Below are 21708 nucleotides of genomic sequence, written 5' to 3' on the forward strand. Positions count from 1 at the left end.
TAAAACCCCTCTTAATGTTTTCGTTTTTATAAAATTTGTAAAATTTTCAATCAAAAAATAAACTAGTAGCTCGCCATTGTTGATATAAATAATTACACAATGCTCATGGTGCTGAAACCCATAAAATCAGTCGCACCCAAGCGCCAGCAGAGGGTGACAAAACACCAAAAAACACAAGTAAGAAGTGGATATGACACTGTACTGTCATTTTAATGTGTTTGAGCAGAGCATGTGCGTTAAATGGGTCAAATATTTTAACGTGATTAATCAAAAAAATTAATTACCGCCCGTTAACGTGATAATTTTGACAGCCCTAATAAATATAGATTTTTAAAATTAAAAACCCCGATCCTTTTCACCCGATTCCAGTCCTCTGAAAAATGGCGCGATCAGCCCGATTTCCGATAACGTGATCGGATCGGGACATTTCTAGTTTGTAACTGTCATTTTACTGCAATTATTTCAAAGATACTATCGTTCCCACTTGTTAATGAATTCAAGTTGTATTACATCTCTCTATGACTTAATACCAAAGTCAAAGTACAAATTGTGCATTAGTCAAGGGAGTCTCCACCCTTGCAATGTCACCCAACACCAACCATTTCACAACTTCTATAAAAACTCTTGTCTCCCTAATATTTCCGCTTGGTTGAATATATTTTGTCCTGTTTCATAGGGATGTGAAACCTGACAACATGTTGCTTGACAAAGCAGGTCACTTAAAACTGGCAGATTTTGGCACCTGCATGAAAATGAACAAGGTATTGCATTCAGTATCTACTCAAGATGTAATGATAAGCAGAGTTTATTTAATAGAGAAATGAACAAACCAAATAAAAGTGTGAAAAATGTATTGCTCCATCTTGTAGGATGGTATGGTACGATGTGACACAGCGGTGGGAACGCCAGACTACATTTCACCAGAGGTACTGAAATCCCAAGGAGGAGACGGTTATTATGGCAGGGAGTGCGACTGGTGGTCGGTGGGAGTTTTCCTATTCGAAATGCTAGTTGGTGAGTGACAGCATTTGATATTGCCACTAATTACAATGAAAATATAGGATTGTTTGAAATTCACCAATTCCAACGCTGTTATTTTCAGGCGACACGCCATTTTACGCTGACTCTTTGGTCGGCACCTACAGCAAAATCATGAACCACAAGAACGCACTGACCTTTCCCGATGACAGCGACATCTCCAATGATGCCAAGAACCTCATCTGTGCCTTTCTGACAGACAGGTAACATCATGGCGCAATCAAGCTGTGAGGCTCTTAGCAGTATTTTATGCTTGATTTACACTGCAGGTTTAAAGGTGCCCTCACATTACAGGATAATCGGGCTATAGCTAAAGATTAATTCTAGATCTTAATTGAGTCATCGTCATTTTTCCCCTCACACCAACAGGGAGGTCCGCCTGGGCAGGAATGGTGTGGATGAGATCAAGAGGCACCCTTTCTTTAAGAATGATCAGTGGACGTGGGAGAACATCAGAGAGAGTAAGCACTACGATGACTATGTAACATAGTCTTCACACTGAACGTTTGGCAGTGTTTAGGCCAACAACAGTCTGGCACAACAGTAATGCTTAGGGCAGTGACAACAGAGCAAACGGAGATCAGAACAGTGGCCAATGCTGAAGCAGAAGTCCACTGTTAACTCTGTTTGTATTCAGTTCTTGATTTAGCTTAAGTCAGCGCTTTGGTGTAGTATTTCCGAAAGGTTACTGTCCTCTAGCTGGCAGCCTTGTTTCAAAAATGATTTTTTAAAAGAGATAAGTGACCCAGGAAACAAGCTTACAAGTTCATAATAAAAACAAAACACAATACATATCTTGTCAATGTTCTTTGGTCTAGTAGTATGCCAAAAATAACAACTCATTATCTTACGTTGAGCTTTACTTTGAAGGTTATGTTCACTTTATTTTGTGTACACAAAGGGAACAAACAGAAAGACATAAAAAATGCTGTGTAGTAGAATACATTTAAAGTAGAATTAGTGCTGGAACAATTACCGTAACTTTCGGACTATAAGCCACTACTTTTTTCCCTCATTTTGAATCCTGCGTCGATTTATTTGGGTGAATAGCTAAAAAAATGTTGACAGCAGCGTCATAAGACTGCCATAAGACAGTCATAACTATGACATGACATTATCATGGGGATTAATAAATGCTTATGACAGCTGTCATTGTCATCCGGCAAATTATGTCACTATCTCCATTTATGTCTAGCTCTGATCTTTTACATCCATTCAAAAGGCAGATAATTTCCCAGGTGACACAAAATGACATCTGTCATAAGCATTCATTAATGCTCACGGCGGTGTCATGTCATAATTATGATGGTCTTATGACAGTCTTATGGCACCACTGTCAAATAAAGTGTTAACAAATACCATAACTAGCAACAACTAGAACAGTAACTGAAGAATCAATTAGCACAGAACATGAATTTTGATTGTTATTTACATCTGTAGCGCTGCAATGCATGCTGGGAGGTGTTATTTACATCTGTAGCGCTGCAATGCATGCTGGGAGGCATGTTGGATGACAACAGTGTTGACAACAGGTGGCAGCAGAGGTTAACTGTCTACCCCAAGAGAACAGTGATGGCCAAATAAAGCTTCTTGAAGCAATGAAGCTTGGCAGCCAATTGGTTTAAAGCTTCGTGAAGGTTGATTTGGTCTTTTGACAGTCTTATGATGCCGCTGCCAAATAAAGTGTAAATATTGGTGTAAATATCCCATAATAGAGGAAGGACAGCTGCGGCTTATAGTCCAGTGCGGCTAATGTTGCTGTTTTCGTGTCAAATTTGGTGGGTAGCGGCTGATGGTCAGGTGCGCCATATAGTGCGAAAATTACGGTAATTAATTAACTCGAGTAATTCGATTAGACAAAAAGCTTAAAATCATATTTTGCTGCTTTGAGTATTCGTTTAATTAGAGTGGCGTTGTAATGGTTTGTTTTGAAAGTGTTTTCATTTAATTTTATTGATTTGGGTATGTACACTGCCCTCTCGTGGCAACAGTGAATATGACATAACTCATTCAACATGGCTGAATCCAGCTGCTCCCAGTTAAGACCAATATAAGGTAAGTTTTTGTTTGAGCTAATATGTTTTTTAATTAATTCGTAATTTAGTTTAAAGGTATATGTAGCCGTTTTTTGTGGGAATATATGTTTGAACGATTTGTCGAGAGCATAGTATTAAAAAAAACAAAAAAAACGTTAGCGTTTCATAGCATTTAAGCTAGCGGGAGTTTGCTATGCAAGTTAGCCAATTTGTTATTTTGGTTAAATCCTTGGATTCTCTCTTTTTTTTTTATACTATTTGAGCCTGAGCTCAGGTATTTTAATTTATTTTTAAATGAAAGCGCAATCCTGTATTGTTTGATGAAACACTTAGGAATTTTATTTTGCATTTGCATTTAATGCTCTTTTGAAAGTGTAATCTCAGCAAGCCTTTGTTTTACATCTCTTAAAATTGTTTTTGCAATGCATTAAATGTTCCTAATCCGATTACTCAGTTATTCGAACTAAGTAGCTGATAGATTAAACGATTACTAAAATAATCGATAGCTGCAGCCCTAAGTAGAATTGTTAATTCTCTGACGCAATAAAGATGATTTTTAAAAATAACTTATAACACTTAAAAAAATAAATCAGGAAGCACGACATTAAAAAATACCTGGTTTAAAGTGATGAATTGCAAAAATAATCACTTTTAATTATAATATGAAAACTGCTACTAATCAGTAATTGCTTTGGCTCGTTTGGAAAAGGCTGTTTAATTGCGGCTTAAGGGTGCCATGACTACTTCTAGCTAGAGGCTTTGGTGCGCTGTATTTGTTTAATGACTAGGTGTTAGGTAAAACACCAGTCAGTTAGACTTCTTCCCCATTATATATTGCTGTATGTGTATGAAATGTTCTGTTTGCATGCATTTGTATTTTTTTTTTTTTTTTTTACTAAAAGCAACATAAAAATCCCTAAACTTTTGTCTTTTTAGCGGCTGCCCCGGTGGTGCCCGAGCTGAGCAGTGATGTTGACACTAGTAACTTTGATGATATTGAAGAGGACCGTGGCGAAGAAGAGACATTTCCAATACCAAAGGCCTTTGTCGGCAACCAACTGCCCTTCGTGGGCTTCACCTACTACAGTAATCAACAGTAAGTCTCGTCGAAGCGTTTGGTATGTTTACATTGATAAAAATTTCTTTAGTCTGTTCAGCGTTCGGATTAAAATTATGATCGGATGCACTGTGTTCATGGACACTAAAAATATTGATCCGGTTTGGTCTTCCGTTTTCATGCATCAGAATGTCAGTCGTGCGCAAATTGATGCTGCTAAATTGTCAATTTGCACGCTTTTTGACTCCAGCATAATAACTAGAGGTGTGCAAAATTTCCGATTCTTAGATTATTCGCGATTCGGGCGTGGAAGATTCGAGAACGATTCACAAACATCCAAATTCCGATTATTGAAATATGCCAAGTAAAGCGGAAGTACAACACACTCAGCGCGCCGCGCGGTCTTCGGGACGGAACGGAGCGGGAGTAGCTAAACATTATGCTTCTCATTAACCGGCCCCTCGGGTAATGCCAACGCTCAACTCACGGCTCTAGCTCAACTCATGCCACGAGATAAAAAAACACAACAACATACCTGACTGCTGCTGAAAAGCTGCTACAAGTACAGTTAAGCTACATAATGTTACGGTAGATATCATTTATATAGGACTAGATGGATTATAGACTCGGTAGCGGTAGCAGCACATCTGCAAAAAGCTTAGATGCGGGCGTTAGTAAACGGCCGCCATCTTAAAGCAGTAAACTTCCCTGCAATGCTGTTGTAGCGAACCTTCCAAGCAAACCTAATTAACTTTTTATCTAAAATACTCCTAAATCGGTAAAATATTGACTTGAATCTATCTTTAAAATAGTTTTAAAACTTTCACATGTCAAAAGTAGACAAAAGGGAAATTACGGAATAACGGGAGCAATTTTAACAACTTTAACGGTTGATTAACAACATTAAATTAATTGAATGTAGTTTAAAGCTGCTGATACAGAATGGGGACTGGAGTTTTTTTATTTAATGTTATTTTTGTATATTTGTTTACTGCTATATGTTAACTTGATACTGAAATAGTAGTTTGGTTTAGCCTGAGAGTATTTTTGAACAATTTTGGAACTAATGTACAAAACTTTATTTAAAAAAAAAAAAAAAAAAAAAAAAAAAATCAATCAATCATCAATAATCGTTTTATAATCGAATCGGAGCCTCTGAATCGTAATCGTAATCGAATCGTTAGGTGCCCAAAGATTCCCAGCTCTAATAATAACGTAGTGTACATTTAGAAAAAATGTATTTTTAAACAAAATGTTTGCTAAAATGTTGTTACAAACAAAAACTTACCGTTTGTATTTTGATTCATTCTCTTCTTCTTGTTGTAGATGAATTAATAGGTCTAAAACAGTTTTTTCCCTATGCAAAACTATAATAAAGTCCATGTGTGCTACGTCTTTTTGCTACGACAACAAAAACACATGACCAGGATGTACTCGTAATTACCAATGTGGTAAGGCTCATCTTGCCCGCAGCGTGTGAAGCAGTGTTGTTTTTGACTGCCATTTTAATTTTCGTCTTAGTCTCTTGGACGAGAATACTTATTAGTCTTAGTCATATTTCAGTCATTTCAAAATGTCTTCGTCTAGTTTTAGTCAACCAAAACTCAGACAAATTTTGTTAGTTTTAATCGACAATTCTCAAAATGTTTTCGTCAATAAACTTCCAAAGGTTTAGTCCATGAATAAATAAATAAATAAAAAGGTTTCTAACAATTTCGAATGAACATGACAGATGAGCACATAACTGTAGTCTACAAGGACATCACTGTTTTCATGATGATAATACATATTCAGGAGGAAAACAGCACATTATATCTAATTAAATAAACTTACCTGGACGACATGAACTGTATATAAAATTTTCCAAGAGTTTTAAGATGACACCGAGTGACTGTGCTAAATGCTAATGGTAACTTGAACGCAGGGGTCGCGTTAACCGAATATTTTCCGTCGTTGACCGGTTTTTTAAAACGGTGACGGAAAAAACCGAAGTCCATCCGTCATTTTGACAGGTTGCAATTCACACCCCAGACCACAGGGTGGCGAGTGAGCATATTAATAAGCTATTGTGTCTCTTGATGCATGACGTCGCTGGCCTTACTCGGAAAAATGTCTGAACTAGCATTCAGGTGTAGCAAACACGGTAACGTTAGGAAGCTTTGGAGAGCATTGTCTAAGGCTACGTTCATTCTACAGGTCTTAATGCACGAATCCAATTTTTTCGTGTTTTTCCGACTCGAGTCAGACATTAACTTGACAGTCTGAACGGGACAAGTCGCATAGAAGTGGACCATTTGAAATCCGATCTGGGTCATTTTTTTATGTGGTTCAAATCCGATCCGGGCCACATTTTTCCAGACTGTTGTGGCGATCTGTACCGTCCAGTGTCCCAAATCCGATTTCAGTTGTGCGTTATTAGCGCCTAGCTTGCAGTGAACACGGCTTTTGGGGAAGGGCCGGGCTTGACAACAATCATAAAAAAATAAAAATGGGTTGAGGATAAGCATGAGAATGATCGGTTTTCTCTCTGCTCTATGTGAGCTATATTTCAACATTTCCTACACGGCCGAGAGTCGGGAGAGGGGTCTGGCTGCAGCCCGTCTTGGAGAGTCAGGGCAAACTGTGCGTATGTGTGTGTGACATGCACGGACAGTGCGTGCATGCTATCGATCCATATAAACTGTGAATATAAGCCTAAACGGAGATTATTTATGTCTGTTATTTGTGTCCTCCTTTTGAAAAGCAAAATATGATAGCCCTGGAATGACGGATGACTTGTCATTTGTTTTGATGCTTCTGAGCACCGGCGCGTGTCGGACTGCGAATTACAGCGCATGCGTAATACTTGAATGGTCTCAATGGCCAAAGGCAGTCTGAACGGGCACGCCAAAAAAACGGATACGACAAAAAAATCGGATATGTGCATTAAGACCTGTAGTATGAACGTAGCCTAATTGAATAAGCAGGGACAAATAGCTTGGAGTCAGAAGTACGTGCGCTATTCTCAAACCTGAACGCACCCCGAGTCTTGGATGACAAATCAACAGAGCAGAGAGTAGGCACAACATGGCTGGTAGTTTCTTCAATTTATTCAGAGTTGAGTAAGTAACGCACCACTTTTGACCAACACTGCTATTGAATATGTCATTATTATCATTTAAAAAATGTAAGTGACGGGTAAAAATAGATTATGACCGGATTTTTATGACCCTGTCAGTCAAAATGACAGACAACGAAAAAGTCTAGCGCAACCTCTGCTTGAACGCTATGCTAATGCGAACACTATGCCAACGCTACAAGTTAGTTTAGTGTGTGATGATCACTTAGCACAGACCTTTACAGGCTAAAGCAACATGGCACATCTAGCCAAGATAAGAAAGGAAAACTTACCAAGCAGCACTTGACACATTTGACAAAATGACCCTGGAAGCGTGTGTGTGGGGCGGGGGGAGACGCAGCACATCACATGAGTGACACGTCCAAACACAGCTAAATGCGTTGTAACTACACACACAAACGAAAATATCACACATTTATGACTGAAACTATGGCCAATTTTCATCTGGTTCTTGTGTCGTCAGATGACAACTGGCACCCATCTCGTCTCCCAAGACACCTTTCAGCGCTTGTTCGTTGATGAAATAATTTCGTTATCGTCATCGTTAATGAAAACAACACTTGTGTGAAGGCAACATGACTAAATATACTAAGAAAAAAAGTAGAGGAAGAAGAGGAAGCCCTACTGACTTCCTTGTCAACAAAATATTGTTCTGTCCATTTTGATATTAAAAATTAGCATTATTTTGTGTATTTTTCCTGGTTTTTCATCATCAAGTCTTTCAACATTTTTAAAATCTTTTAATATCTCCAGCAAAGTGGTCGTCTCATATACAGGCTAGTTTAGTCATGCGCAAACTGAACCTCCCCTGTCTTCCGCTCGCTCTGCTTCTACTAGCTTCTTGGAATAAGAAACGCATGTACTGACGTCACAGGTAAGGACTGTTTGTTCCAAAATTTTGGAAAAAAGTTTACATGCGCGCCGATCAAATTATCAATCTGCATTAACCCACCTCTCGTTGTGGATACAATCTTGATCGGAATGGGCTGGATTGGGTTAGAACAGGGGTCCCCATCTGCCGGGCCGCGGACCGGTACCGGTCCGTGGCACATTTGCTACCGGGCCGCACAGAAATAATAATTTAATAACGACTGCATTCTGGCCGAATTAACCCTGTGCCCCTGCTTAACACACCAATATCTCTGTCTACTCTAGATATAATACTACGGGATAGATTACAATGTTGTCATAGAAGTCCATTGATAATACTATGGGATAGATTACAATGTTGTCATAGAAGTCCATTGATTGGACTGCTAGCAATACATCTTGTTTGTGTATATAATATATCTATGTGCGCTTGTCCTCGATAATAACGTATTGCTAGGCTGCGGGCGCAGCACATTTGTTCCCGGAAATAATTAGCCCCCACACGAGTGAAGATGACTGGAAAACAGACGTCTTTGGAGATATTTTTACGGCGAAAAGGATATTTTTACGGCGAAAAGGGCACCTGACGAGCCTTCAACCTCGAAGACCCACGAACTGCCAAGGAGTGGATTCGTGACCCGTTTGTGAATAAACAGAGAGATCGCAAATGACGGCGACCTCATTAAACGTACATTCGAGACAACAACTCTACCGAGGTTCTGGATTAAAGTCATTCTGGAATATCCTGACATCGCGACAAGAGCATTGAAAACCCTGCTACAATTTCCAACATCGTATCTTTGTGAAGCGGGCTTCTTAATTAATGTTTAACGACAAGGCGAAGTCGTTAATGGTGAGCGCGGTGTGCAGCTGTTGTGTGCAGCTTACATGGCAGGATGAATCTGAGGAGAACTTTTCTACAAGTCCTTCTATGATCAAACGTAAGTTAATATTCCTTTCTTTCAAGAAAGTTTGTAGTGTTTACTTTGGAATCGCTGCATTTGCGCATTTTGCGGCTATGTTTAACGTTACGCGCATGCGCAGAACCGCATCGTTGCAATTTTTGATGGGTTGCAAAATTTGTCAGAACACCGGTCCGTGAAAAAAAAGACCCAAATAACACCGGTCCGTAGTGCAAAAAAGGTCGGGGACCCCTGGGTTAGAATATTCTGAATGGGGTACGTACATGAAGCATTTTTATTTCGAACAGGCTTTTAACCTGAATAAAAGTGTCTAAGTCAGACATGTCCAACGTCCGGCCCGGGGGCCAAATGCGGCCCGTGGTCAAATTTTATCCGGCCCCCAGCCTCTGTCATAAAATCAGTAACGTCTGGCCCGCACACAAACCTAATAAATTGGTCAGCAGCACTGCTACCAGCATATGAAGTTGCCTCCACACTAAATGCTGCTCCTCATTTACCCACTAAAAGGCAGCAGTACTCTAAGCAACATTACCGCGTGTGACCCTTTACTCCCAATTTTCTAAATTGGTGCGAATCAACAAAAAAAAAGAAAGTTGACTGCGATGGCCGATGCTTCAAGGATAGGTGGAAATTGCAATATTTCTTCACTTAAATACGCAACAACTGTGTCTGCCTCATTTGCAAAGAGACAATCGCTGTTTTTAAAGAGTTCAATGTGTGGCGATATTACCAAACAAGACACGCTGACATGTACAAGATTACAGGGGAGAGACGTAGCGAGAAAATGAAGCAACTTGAAGTTAGTTTAATTTTACAGCAGCAGTATTTCGCAAGAGCCCGAGAGATGAAAGAGAGCGACACAAAGGCTATTTGCGAGATTGTTGAAATTATTAATAAAAAAAAATAAAGCAAATATGACACACAGAATGGCTAAAATTTGCCTAAATATATTGTTCTACATAAAGGACGTCAGTCGAGGTCGGCCCCCCACATTTTTACCACTCCAAATCTGGCCCCCATTGCAAAACGTTTGGACACCCCTGGTCTAAGTGAACATACCATCTGATTTAAAAATGCTGTGGATTAAGACAAGGCAAGCATTAACTTCATTTGTAATGTGTTTTTTTATCGCTTCAGTCCTTTGCGCAGCTCCACCTCCGCCTCAAAGACAAGTGACAAACGTAGCAGCTCCACAAAGGAGGACAAAAGTCATGTGAGTTAAGTTTCTGAGGGTGTGACTTCCTAGTTACTGTACCCTAGGTATTTTACGATATGCTTCTATCTGTTTAGTTGGAAAATCTGCAGAAAAGAGTCTACCAATTGGAGGAGCAGCTCCACAGTGAGATGCAGCTAAAGGATGAGTTGGAACAGAAATGCAGGTACTGTAGAATGTTTCTTGACTGGGGAAAAAGAACAATGCAGAGGGGTACCGTGTTTACTAGGGCTGTGACATCTGTGCTATCTGTTGTGATACTTTGTAGCCCAATGCTTATTGATATTATCTGACCAGGAATCGAAAAAATCATAAAATAAATATATAAACATAAATAAAGGAACCAACAGTTTGCTACCAAAATCTTCCATTAGAATAGTGTTTCCGTTAGCTTACTTAGAACAGTCAATGACTCAGAAACGAGCATTCACAGCCAGTCATTTTAGGGCATTTACTGTTTACATCCTGTTGATTGTGAGTTACTTCCTTTTCATTTTGGGACATTCTCTAGTCACTTCCTTTCCATTAACCCAAAATCAACTGGAAGTGACCTGTAAATGTCTCAAAATCAACAGGAAGTGACCCGTAAGTGCCCCAAAAGGAAAAGGAAGTGACTGAAAATCAACAGCAAATGACGTGAAATGGCCCAAAATGAACTTCTTGCCTGGCATTGGCCGCCACTAATGTCCAATCCATTTGAAGTGGGAGGGTGGCAGCGAAACTTCAAACGAATTGGACATCTACTTTTGATAAACTTACAGCAGAAGGATGAAAAGAGCTTGTTTTTCTGTTTATTAGTTGTTTTGAAGAATATCCTAGAATGATTTCCTGGCCTATGTATCAATAATTCTTGTATCGCCAAATAATCAGATTGTTATTGTAAGCCTTGTATCGCAAATCGTATTGTATCGTGACGTACGTTCCCACCCATATTGATTAGGGTTGAGTTGCCAGCTAAGTTGTACCATTGGTTTTGTCTAGATAACGTAATTTTCGGACTAAAAGCCGCTACTTTTTTCCCTCATTTTGAATCCTGCGTTTTATAGTCCAGTGCAGTTTATTTGGGTTAGTAGGTAACACTTTATTTGACAGCGACGTCATAATCGTAACATGATTATGACGCTACCATTAGCATTAATTAATGCTTATGACAGATGTCTCTAAGTATCATCCGGCAAATTATGTCAACAACACTCCATTAATGTCCAGCTCGAATCTTTTACATCTATTCAAAAGTAAGATTTTGCGGATGACACAAAATGACACTGTCATAAGCATTCATTTATGTTCATGGCTGTGTCATGTCATAAATATGACAATCTTATTTTTTTTATTTTTTTTATTTTTTTTTATCACCACTGTCAAATAAAGGGTTTCCAAATACCAGGGCTAGCAACTGATGAAACAACTAGTAGAGATGCTGATCGATCGGTCCGATCACGTCATTTTCAAAGTATCGGAATCGGCAAAAAAATATCGGACATGCCTTTTTCAATATATATATATATATTTTAATTGTTTTCTAATTGTAATTAATGTTACATACATAAAATGTTACACTCATTCAGAGTCTTTAGTTTAGGTTCAAGGTAGGGTTATCAAATTTAACCCGATAACGGCGGTAATTAATTTTTTTAAAAATGTATCACGTTAGAATATTTAACGCAATAATGCATGCGCTGCACGACCCACTCAGGCATTGTCGCGCTCAATCTGTAATGGCGCCGTTTTATCTATATAGAGAGATAAAAGGCAGCGAGTAGAGTGAATTTTGACAGCCTTTGGAGCATTTTTTTAATTGGCTAAAGCCTTACAATCCCTCTCCCTACGATTACAATTGATCTTTTTCTTAAACCTTTATGTTATTTCCCAATGCAGAGAAGATATATCAATTGGTAGCACTATGCACAGTCATGGTTCCACTTCTCATCATGCATTTGGGTTGAATGGCTGCAGTATCATTTACTGAAAGCTCAACAAATACACTAGATGGCAATATTTAGTCACAATATACAAAGTCACAAGTCTTTCTATCCGTGGATCCCTCTCACAGAAAGAATGTTAGTAATGTAAATGCCATCTTGAGGATTTATTGTCATAATAAGCAAATACAGTACTTATTTACTGTATGTTGAATGTATATATTCGTTCGAGTTTTATTCATTTTTTTCCTAATGCATTGCCAAAATGTATATGATCGGGAAAAATTATCGGGAATGATTGGGATTTAATCGGGAGCAAAAAAAAAAGCAATCGGATCGGGAAATATCGGGATCGGCAGATACTCAAACTAAAACGATCAGGATCGGATCGGGAGCAAAAAAACATGATCGGAACAACCCTAACAACTAGAAGAGTAACTGAAGATATAATTAGCACAGAACGTGAATTTTGATTGTTCTTTACATCTAACACTGCAATGCATGCTAGGAGGCATGTTGGATGACAAAAGTGTTAACAGCAGGTGGCAGCAGAGGTTGACTGTCACCCTCAAGGGAGCAGCGATGGCCAAATGAAGCTTCTTGAAGCAATGAAGCTTTGCAGCCAATTGGTTCAAAACTTCATCGTGGTTCATTTGGTTTTATGACAGTCTTATGTGCCGCTGTCAAATAAAGTGTCACCAATTAATATCTTGTGTTGTAAATATCCCATAATACAGTGAGGACAGCTACGGCTTATTGTCCAGTAAGGCTTATGTTTGAACAAATGCCGTTTTTGTGTCAAATTTGGTGGGTGGTGGCTTATATTGCGCCTTATAGTCCAAAATTTACTGTAGTCAGTTTTTCTTAGATAAAATCACAATCGTAACGTTTTGATGGATTTGATGACATATTTTCCCCTCCCTCCACCAGGACTTCAAACACCAAGATTGAAAAGATCATGAAAGAACTGGATGAGGAGGTTAAATCTTATTATTTTATATGTTCACATCTATATCAGCAGAACTGTATAAAAATGATGGACTCAATTTTTTTCATCGTCCGCAGGCTAACTTGAGAAAAAGTGTGGAGGCTAGCATGTCTCTGCTAGAGAAGGACAAGATCATGCTTCAGCACCGATTTACAGAGTACCAAAGAAAAGCTGACCAGGAGGCCGAGAAACGACGGAATTTGGAGAACGAAGGTGATGACCACCAACACAAAAAATAACATTGTTGATGTTATCTGTAATAGCTCATTTTTTCATATGAAATGTCTTCTTTTTAGTATCGACTCTGAAGGAGCAACTTGAAGACATGAGGAAGATCAGCCAGAACTCGCAGGCCTCGAATGACAAGATTGCGCAGCTCCAGAATCAGGTAATGCACTGTTAATACCTTTAGTTTATATATTGTATTTCTTCAAAAAGTGGCTACTCCTCTAATAATTAGGGCTGTAATGTTAGGGATGTCCCGTGCGCATATCTTTGTACCCGAGGCCAAGACTGAGTTACCTGATTTCGAGAATCTGCCGATACAGAGTCCCAATCAACTACCAGGGAAAAAAAGAAAACGTTTTTTGTATTGTTTTATTTTTTAAATGTAAATGTTGCAAACATTGCAGTACTGTACTGTTTACAGTACTTCCCCTTCCACTTTTTCCGGAGTGTTGCGGAGTATAAAATGTATATATTTTTGTTTCTTCTGTCAATGCCATTGTATTTTTGGATTATTTTGTTCCTTTTTAGCCCCTGAAAATACATATACCAGTATATACTTTTAAAATTAAAAACCCGATCCGACCCGATATTTCAATCCTTTTGAAAAATGGGCCGATCGGATCGGGGACATCCCTAGTAACGATACCAAAATTCACGATACGATTCGTATCATGATTCTTGACTCACAATTCGATGCACAAAATGAGTTGATGTGAGCAATATGAAACTTAATTACAATAATAATATTTTATAGAAAAAAAATGACCTAATTAACACGAACATACAAAATGAATAAAAATATAAAAACTCTCTTCCCCTCCCCACCCAAATTAATAATGATAATGTGTTGGGGGGTGCTTTTAGCCCCACAAAAAGTAAAACAAAACAAAAAAACCCGTAAACACTTCAGCAGCTCTCTCCATCAAAACTTGTCAAAACTACAATTCTTGTTTTCCTTTTTGTAAAAAACATAAATGAGCAAATGAAGCTTTGTCTCTGGAAATGTCTCCAAAAACCTGCATAAACTATGTACCACACATAGAAAATAGGTTACTCAGACAACCTAAATAATATAATATCGCATACAGTGCCCTCCATATTTATTGGATTTATAATATTTATGTGTTTTTTAGCTTCTAATAATTTTTTTCTTCTAAATAATATGGGACCTTATTGGAAGGGAAACAGACCCACAGCATCACTGACCCACCCCCATACTTCACAGTGGGTATGAGGTGCTGTCTACACGCCAACAAGCTGTTTGGGAGGCATGCACGGAGAAAACCTTTCCTCGCTCACAATCATAAACGCAAACGTCTGGAGTTCGCCAAGCGGTATTGGGGCTTCAACTGGGACCGTGTGCTTTGGTCAGATGAGACCAAGATTGAGCTTTTTGGCAACAAACACTCTAAGTGGGTCTGGCGTGCCACGAAAGATGCGCATGCTGAAAAGCACCTCATACCCACTGTGAAGCATGGGGGTGGGTCAGTGATGCTGTGGGGCTGTTTCGCTTCCAAAGGCCCCGGGAACCTTGTTAGGGTGCATGGCATCATGAATGCTTTGAAATACCAGGACATTTTAAATCAAAATCTGTTGCCCTCTGCCCGAAAGCTGAAGATGGGTCGTCACTGGGTCTTTCAGCAAGACAATGACCCTAAACATATGGCCAAATCTACACAGAAATGGTTCACCAGACACAAAATCAAGCCCCTCCCATGGCCATCTCAGTCCGCAGACCTCAACCCCATTTAAAACCTGTGGGGTGAGCTGAAGAGGAGAGTACAGAGGAGAGGACCCAGGTCTCTGGATGATTTAGAGAGATTCTGCAAAAAGGAATGGCTGAAGATCCCTCTTTCTGTCTTTTCCCATCTTGTGAAACATTATAGGAGAAGATTAGGTGCTGTTTTGTTGGCAAAAGGGGGTTGTACAAAGTATTAACACCAGGGGTGCTAATAATTGTGACACACATTATTTGATGTCAAATAATTATTTCTTTATGCGGGATTTTTTCCCCACTAAATAAATGTACTTGTATTGAAGGTTGGATTTTTCTCTTTTTTTTCCATTAAGGTCCCATATTATTTTAAAAAATATCTATATTAGAAGCTAAAAAACACATAATTATTATAAATCCAATAATTATGGAGGGCACTGTACAGTATGTTGCAAACAAATACAACATGAGGCTTCAGGCTTTATACATAGGAAAGTCTTTTGATGCTACCCAGCTACCGCTTTAATGTTAAAACTTTGGGACGCTGTTTTTGTGAAACCGGAAAAGCGTGGTAAGAACGTCATATACTGTACCTTGACCAATGAAACAACACTGACAAGCACAGACAGACAGGCTATGAAGTTTATGGTTTATTCATGGACTAAAACCTATGAAGTTTACAGACGAAAACATTTAGAGTAATTATTGACCAAAACAAGATGAAAATGAGCGCATTTTGAAATGACAAAAATATGACTAAGACTAATAAGTACCACAAAAATTATAAGGGCTGCCAAAAACAACACTGGAGGAGACTATGTTTTAACAATGGGCAAATTTACTGATCGTACACATGCGAGTGGATTAGAAATATAATGATATTGAGTCTCAAATTTAGGACGTGCCGTTAGCAAAGCGACGAGGGCAGGACGAGAGACTTGCCCGCGGAAGTAAACATACGAGGCGAACGGAGTTTATTCAACATGGCTAGCGCGAGACAGACTGTTGTCAATGTCTCGTGTCGATGTGTCTTAGCTCATTTAAAACTAAATTTACCGCGGATTGGAACATATTCTCGGCTCTCCCGCCATCCGTGTTGTTGGAGAGACGACTTTCGGCGCGCAAGAGTGACGTTGCTCGTGAAGAACACGTCACGCAAATAAACAAATCTGATTTGTCGATTGATTTTGTACCTACTCGAGAAGCTGTGTCCCAGACTTTTCTCTCAGTGTTTGAAAAATACAGGGAGAACAGTCTGGCCGTGCCAGGCAAACACTCAGTTGCCTGGACATTTTTCCGAGTAAGGCCAACGACGTCATGCATCAAGAGAGACAATAGCTAATTAATATGCTCACTCTCCACCCTGTGGTCTGGGGTGTGAATTGCAACCTGTCAAAATGACGGATGGACTTCAGTTTTTTCCGTCACCGTTTTAAAAAACCGGTCAACGACGGAAAATATTTGGTTAACGTGACCCCTGTTCCAGCCCTTCCAGCTTAAAAACATTTGCCGTATTTCACCGTCAATGGCAGCAAAGGAGTTGTTATACTGTTGTTTTTAAATCCTATTGGAGTTGTGGAACGTAATGCACTAGCCACTATATGAGGAAACAGTAGATGTGTGTGCTCAAACCAATATTAGAATTCTGTTGTTCCCTCTTGTCCTAGTTGGAGGAGGCTAATGACTTACTGCGTGCCGAGTCGGACACGGCGGCGAGACTACGGAAAAACCATACAGAGGTGGCCAAATCCATGAGCCAACTGGAGAGCTTGAACCGAGAACTGCAGGAGCGAAGCCGCGCTGCTGATGGAGAGAAGGCCCAGCTGGAAAAGGAGCTCCTGCTACTCCAGAGCACTTTGGACTCGGAGAGGAGGAACTACAGCCAAGACTCTGAGGAAATTCGTGAGCTGCAAGGTGACCTGCTGAACATCCAAAGTCTGACGGTTAATATGTATCCAAACTCGGAATAACTTGTCTTACTTTGTTTTTTTCCGTCTGACTAGCGAGGATGTTGGGGCTGCAGGAGGACAACAAAAACTTGAAGCTCACTGTCTCTAAAGTAGAGACTGAACGCAAACAGGCCCAGGAGAGAAGCAATAACTTGGAGAAGGTAAACTAGTCCAGTACAATATTGTTGCGGTATAATAAATAAATAGGAAGATTTATTAAGTCCCTTAGAACACATGTAACTCTCCAACCGGACCCTGGTCCTCTTGGTCTAATGTGAACACGCCCTTACATTGTCATGTTTTGAAGCAATGTTTTAAAGGCTTCATTGCTTGGTTTGCTAGCTTTTGGCGACATATTATGCAGAGCGGACTTGTCGCCTGAGATTCACCTGTTGTGACAAACGATCACGTCATTTTCAAAGTATCGGAATCGGCAAAAAAATATCGGACATGCCTTCTTTTATATATATATATATATATATATATATTTTTTTTTTTAAATTTAAGTCGTTGTCTAATTGTATATACAAAAGACAAGACAAAATGTCTTACACTCATCCAGATTAGTTTTGGCTTAAAGTAGGGCTATCAAATTTAGTGCGTTAACGGCGGTAATGACTTTTTCTTAATTAATCACGTTTAATAATTAACGCATGCCCTGCGCAACCCACTCACGCATTGTCGCGTTCAATCTATAAAGGTGCCGTTTTACCAATATATAGAGCTAAACGCAGCGTATGATGAGTAGAGAGAATTTTGACACCCTTTGAAGCCTTTTTTATTTGGCTAAAGCCTTACAATCCCTCTTTCAGCAAATAGAATTAATGTGGGAGGCAATGTGAGGAAGAAAAGTGGTAGTTGATCATTTTCTTAACACCCTGTGTTCTTTCCCAACACAGAGAAGATATATCAATTGGTGTCCGTACGCACAGTCATGGTTGCACTTCCCATCATGCATTTGGGTTGAATGGCTGCAGTATCATTTACTGAAAGCTCAACAAATACACTAGATGGCAATATTTAGTCACAATATACAAAGTCACATTTATCCTTTAAGAATTACAAGTCTTTCTATCCCTGGATCCCTCTCACAGAAAGAATGTTAATAATGTAAATGCCATCTTGAGGATTTATTGTCATAATAAGCAAATACAGTACTTATTTACTGTATGTTGAATGTATATATTCGTCCGAGTTTTATTCATTTTTTTCTTAATGCATTGCCAAAATGTATATGATCGGGAAAAATTATTGGGAATGATTGGAATTGAATCAGGAGCAAAAAAAAGCAATCGGATCGGGAAATGTCGGGATCGGCAGATACTCAAACTAAAACGATCGGGATCGGATCGGGAGCTAAAAAACATGATCGGAACAACCCAGTTGTCTTGCTCTTATTCTGGCTCGTCAAAACGTAAAAACGCTGTCCAAAGACGTATGTTTTGAGTCATCTTAGCGAGCATTCGAGCTTATTTTTTCCGGGAACAAAACTGATGCGCGTCATGCGTCATTATCAAGGACAAGCACACAGAGATATAAAAAATAGATGCTGGTTGGTAGCTCCAATGGATTTCTATTATGACATCCTACCCAGCTAGGCCAGGTAGTAAATGTGCCACGGACCGGTACTGGTCCCCGACCTGGTGGTTGGGGAACTGGCCATTACTGTAGCAGTTCAAATTAGGAGGAATTATGCCTTTGATTTTGTAGATCCTTAAGTTTTACATTCTCTCCAACCCACTTAGGATAAGAACAACCTAGAGATTGACCTGAACTACAAACTGAAGACCCTGCAGCAGCGACTGGAGCAGGAGCAGACTGAGCACCGGGTGACACGAGCACAGTTGACTGACAAATACGAGTCCATCGAGGAGGCCAAATCGGCTGCCATGAATGGTATGTTGCCATTATCCTGTTGTAATTGTCGTAGGCAGGTAGCATGCAGGCACACATTTTTAACTTGGTAGGGATACAGGAAAATAATACAGAGTGTGGTGCACACTGTGTGTCCTCCACTTCAGTAGGTGTACTTTACCATCCATTTTGTTCGTCATATATATACTGTATGTCCCTTCCTTCAGCTGTTCAGGTGAAGATGTCTGAGGAGAACGGAGCGAGGATGCGAGCCGAGAGCCGAGTAGTGGAGGTGGAGAAGCAGTGCTCCATGCTGGAGTTTGACCTCAAGCAGTCGGTGCAGAAGATGGAGCAGCTGATGAAGCAGAAGGAAAGGCTGGAGGACGACGTGAGTGACCGCTTCCCACCATTTCATTGAGTCATAAAATCTTTCCTAAAACTTTCTTCCCTTCCTGGTGGTTCAGGTGAAGAATCTTAGGATACAGACGGAGCAGGAATCCAGCAAACGTGTACAGGCACAGAACGAGCTTAAGAGCCGTTTGCAGGAGGTGGACCGTCTTCGGTGTTCGGAGAAGCAACTCAAGCAAGAGATCAATGCGGCGCTGGAGAGTAAACGCTCTCTTGAGTTTCAACTTGCGCAGCTGACAAAGTGAGTCCCCTGAAAATACATTTTAGAATAAAATTCTTCATGGAGTTAATAATAGACTATCCAGCCTTCCAAATAGTGGTAATAATTTAAAATTTTAAGTAATCACATCTAAACTTTACAAGTTTTTGTCTGTAACTTATTTTGTGTATTCTTAAGTCATTAAGTTAAAAAGTATTAACTTGATCAAATTTTGTTCTCACAGAAGTATCAAATTTTGGGGCAAAAGTAACATTTCTGAGGACTGTAAGCAGTTAGACTTCTAATAGTAAATTGAAATATTAAGTTATTCTTACTTGAAATTAAGTTTTGCTAACTTGAAATGTTAAGGTTAGCCCTTGCCTCACTAATGATGCTTTCAAAGGAGTGTGCTGACAACACCTCAATCAGCCAGACTGTGTCATATGGAGACCCAGATTCTAATCCCTCAGTACAGTACAGGCCAAAAGTTTGGAAAAACCCTCTCATTTGTGTTTTTTTTTTTTTTTTTTTTTTAATTTTCATGAGTATTTACATTTTAAATTCTCACTGAAGATAATATAACTATGAATGAACATGTGTGGGATTATGTACATAGCAAAAAAAGGTGCAATAACTAAAAACATTATAATATCCTCGTATCTTCAAAGTAGCCACCCTTTGCTCTGATTACTTTTTTTTACACTTGCCATTCCTTTGATGAGCTTCAAGAGGGAGTCACCTAAAATGATGTTTAACTTCACAGGTAGGCATGTGCCGGTATGAGATTCTGACGGTATGATAGCCAAAATTTCACGGTACCACGGTATTTCAATTACAGCTCTAAAATGTGTTACTTTGAGATATCTGGGTTTAAAAAAATATTTTTTTTCTATTGAACAGGATTTTTATTTTTTAAAACATATTAGCAAATTGGAACATAAGTATAATGTTAAGTTAAAATAAATTGAAAAATAACAAAAAAACTTAAATATTCTAAATAAAATTAAAATAAATGCTGTCCATAAGGTGAGCCTAAACCCACAGTCGCAGCTCAACATTGTAGCCATCAAAACAAAAAAATCAAATTATTTTCCTTAAAAAGCATGTGCATAAGACCACGCTCTTCCTCAAGTCATACAGTTGCCAGAGAGAAAAAAACACGACATATTTTACCACCGCTAGACACACTAAACACGCCGGAGTTAACTCTCGTAGCTGGTGGGAAACGTTCATGACAATGTTTACTAACCTTTAATTTTGTATAAATGTGAAATCAAATTGGAGGTATTGCCTCCTCGGCAGCCACCCTCCGCAAACATGTTTTACATGTCGGTTGGCCCCCCTCCTCTGAGGCGCGGCCATCTGTAACTTTTCTGTAGCCGAAGTATTCCCCTACCAGCGATTTCGTTTTCTTCAATGGGGGAAAATGTTCAAGAGTGTCACCTCCTCCAGGCATTGTGTAGCACAGCTGACTGACTGACACTGAGCAACAACCGGTGGGGGAGGGTTGAGCCTTGCAGCTAGCTGCAAGCAAGGGATTTCTCCCTGCATTATTGGGACATAAAAAAACCCCAATACAGTAGGGACAGTATGACGAAAAATGCGGTTTTGAAACCGTGACGTTTTCATACCACGGTATAATGTTACACAGTTATGCCTTTTCATGGTAAATTAGTGGAATTTATTGCAATGGTGTTGGGTCCTTCATTTTTGTTGCATTGAATGAGGTGTGTCCAAACTTTTGGCCTGTAATGTAAGTATATGTACCTAAATTTAAGCCCAGTTTACTTCAAACTTTAAGTTCTGCTTGATTACCATGAGTTCTGCTTACTTATAATGTTGTGTTCTGCTGACTTAACATAAGTTCTGCTTATTTAATATTTTGAGTTTTCAGAGATAACTTGCATTTGCAAGTTTTGAAGCAAACTTGCACTTGAAATACATTGACTTGAATTTTTTTTTTTTTTATAGGGTAGCCTTAGCCGAAGCATATTTCAGCAGATTTAAGAGCGAGATCTGATGTACCCCTTGACCGATCGCTAGCTTTTTGCATGGCTCATATGAACAAACAAGTATTCAGTTATATTCGAGGTGAACTTAACTTCTAGTCTGACCAAACTGTCAGGCTAACACATACTCCACTCTGCTGCCACAGTGGATTATGTTGTTGTTGATTTGCCAGTTATTTTCT

At 39.3% G+C, this 21708-nt stretch overlaps 1 protein-coding gene across 2 annotated transcripts in view; it reads left to right on the forward strand.

Annotated features, from left to right (window-relative positions):
* rock1 (Rho-associated, coiled-coil containing protein kinase 1) overlaps positions 1-21708 on the forward strand; it is a 101266-nt gene that overhangs the window by 60655 nt on the left and 18903 nt on the right. For both annotated transcript variants that reach the window (XM_057856676.1, XM_057856677.1), the window contains exons 6-20: positions 677-761; positions 870-1014; positions 1103-1241; positions 1408-1499; positions 4011-4170; positions 10180-10255; positions 10333-10421; positions 13108-13156; positions 13243-13378; positions 13462-13553; positions 16775-17021; positions 17111-17217; positions 18802-18952; positions 19138-19298; positions 19375-19559. In XM_057856676.1, the coding sequence (XP_057712659.1) occupies positions 677-761; positions 870-1014; positions 1103-1241; positions 1408-1499; positions 4011-4170; positions 10180-10255; positions 10333-10421; positions 13108-13156; positions 13243-13378; positions 13462-13553; positions 16775-17021; positions 17111-17217; positions 18802-18952; positions 19138-19298; positions 19375-19559 (1914 nt within the window). The remainder of the gene's footprint in view (positions 1-676; positions 762-869; positions 1015-1102; positions 1242-1407; positions 1500-4010; positions 4171-10179; positions 10256-10332; positions 10422-13107; positions 13157-13242; positions 13379-13461; positions 13554-16774; positions 17022-17110; positions 17218-18801; positions 18953-19137; positions 19299-19374; positions 19560-21708) is intronic.

This window comes from Corythoichthys intestinalis, chromosome 14 (assembly GCF_030265065.1).
Source record: "Corythoichthys intestinalis isolate RoL2023-P3 chromosome 14, ASM3026506v1, whole genome shotgun sequence".
Taxonomy (NCBI): domain Eukaryota; kingdom Metazoa; phylum Chordata; class Actinopteri; order Syngnathiformes; family Syngnathidae; genus Corythoichthys; species Corythoichthys intestinalis.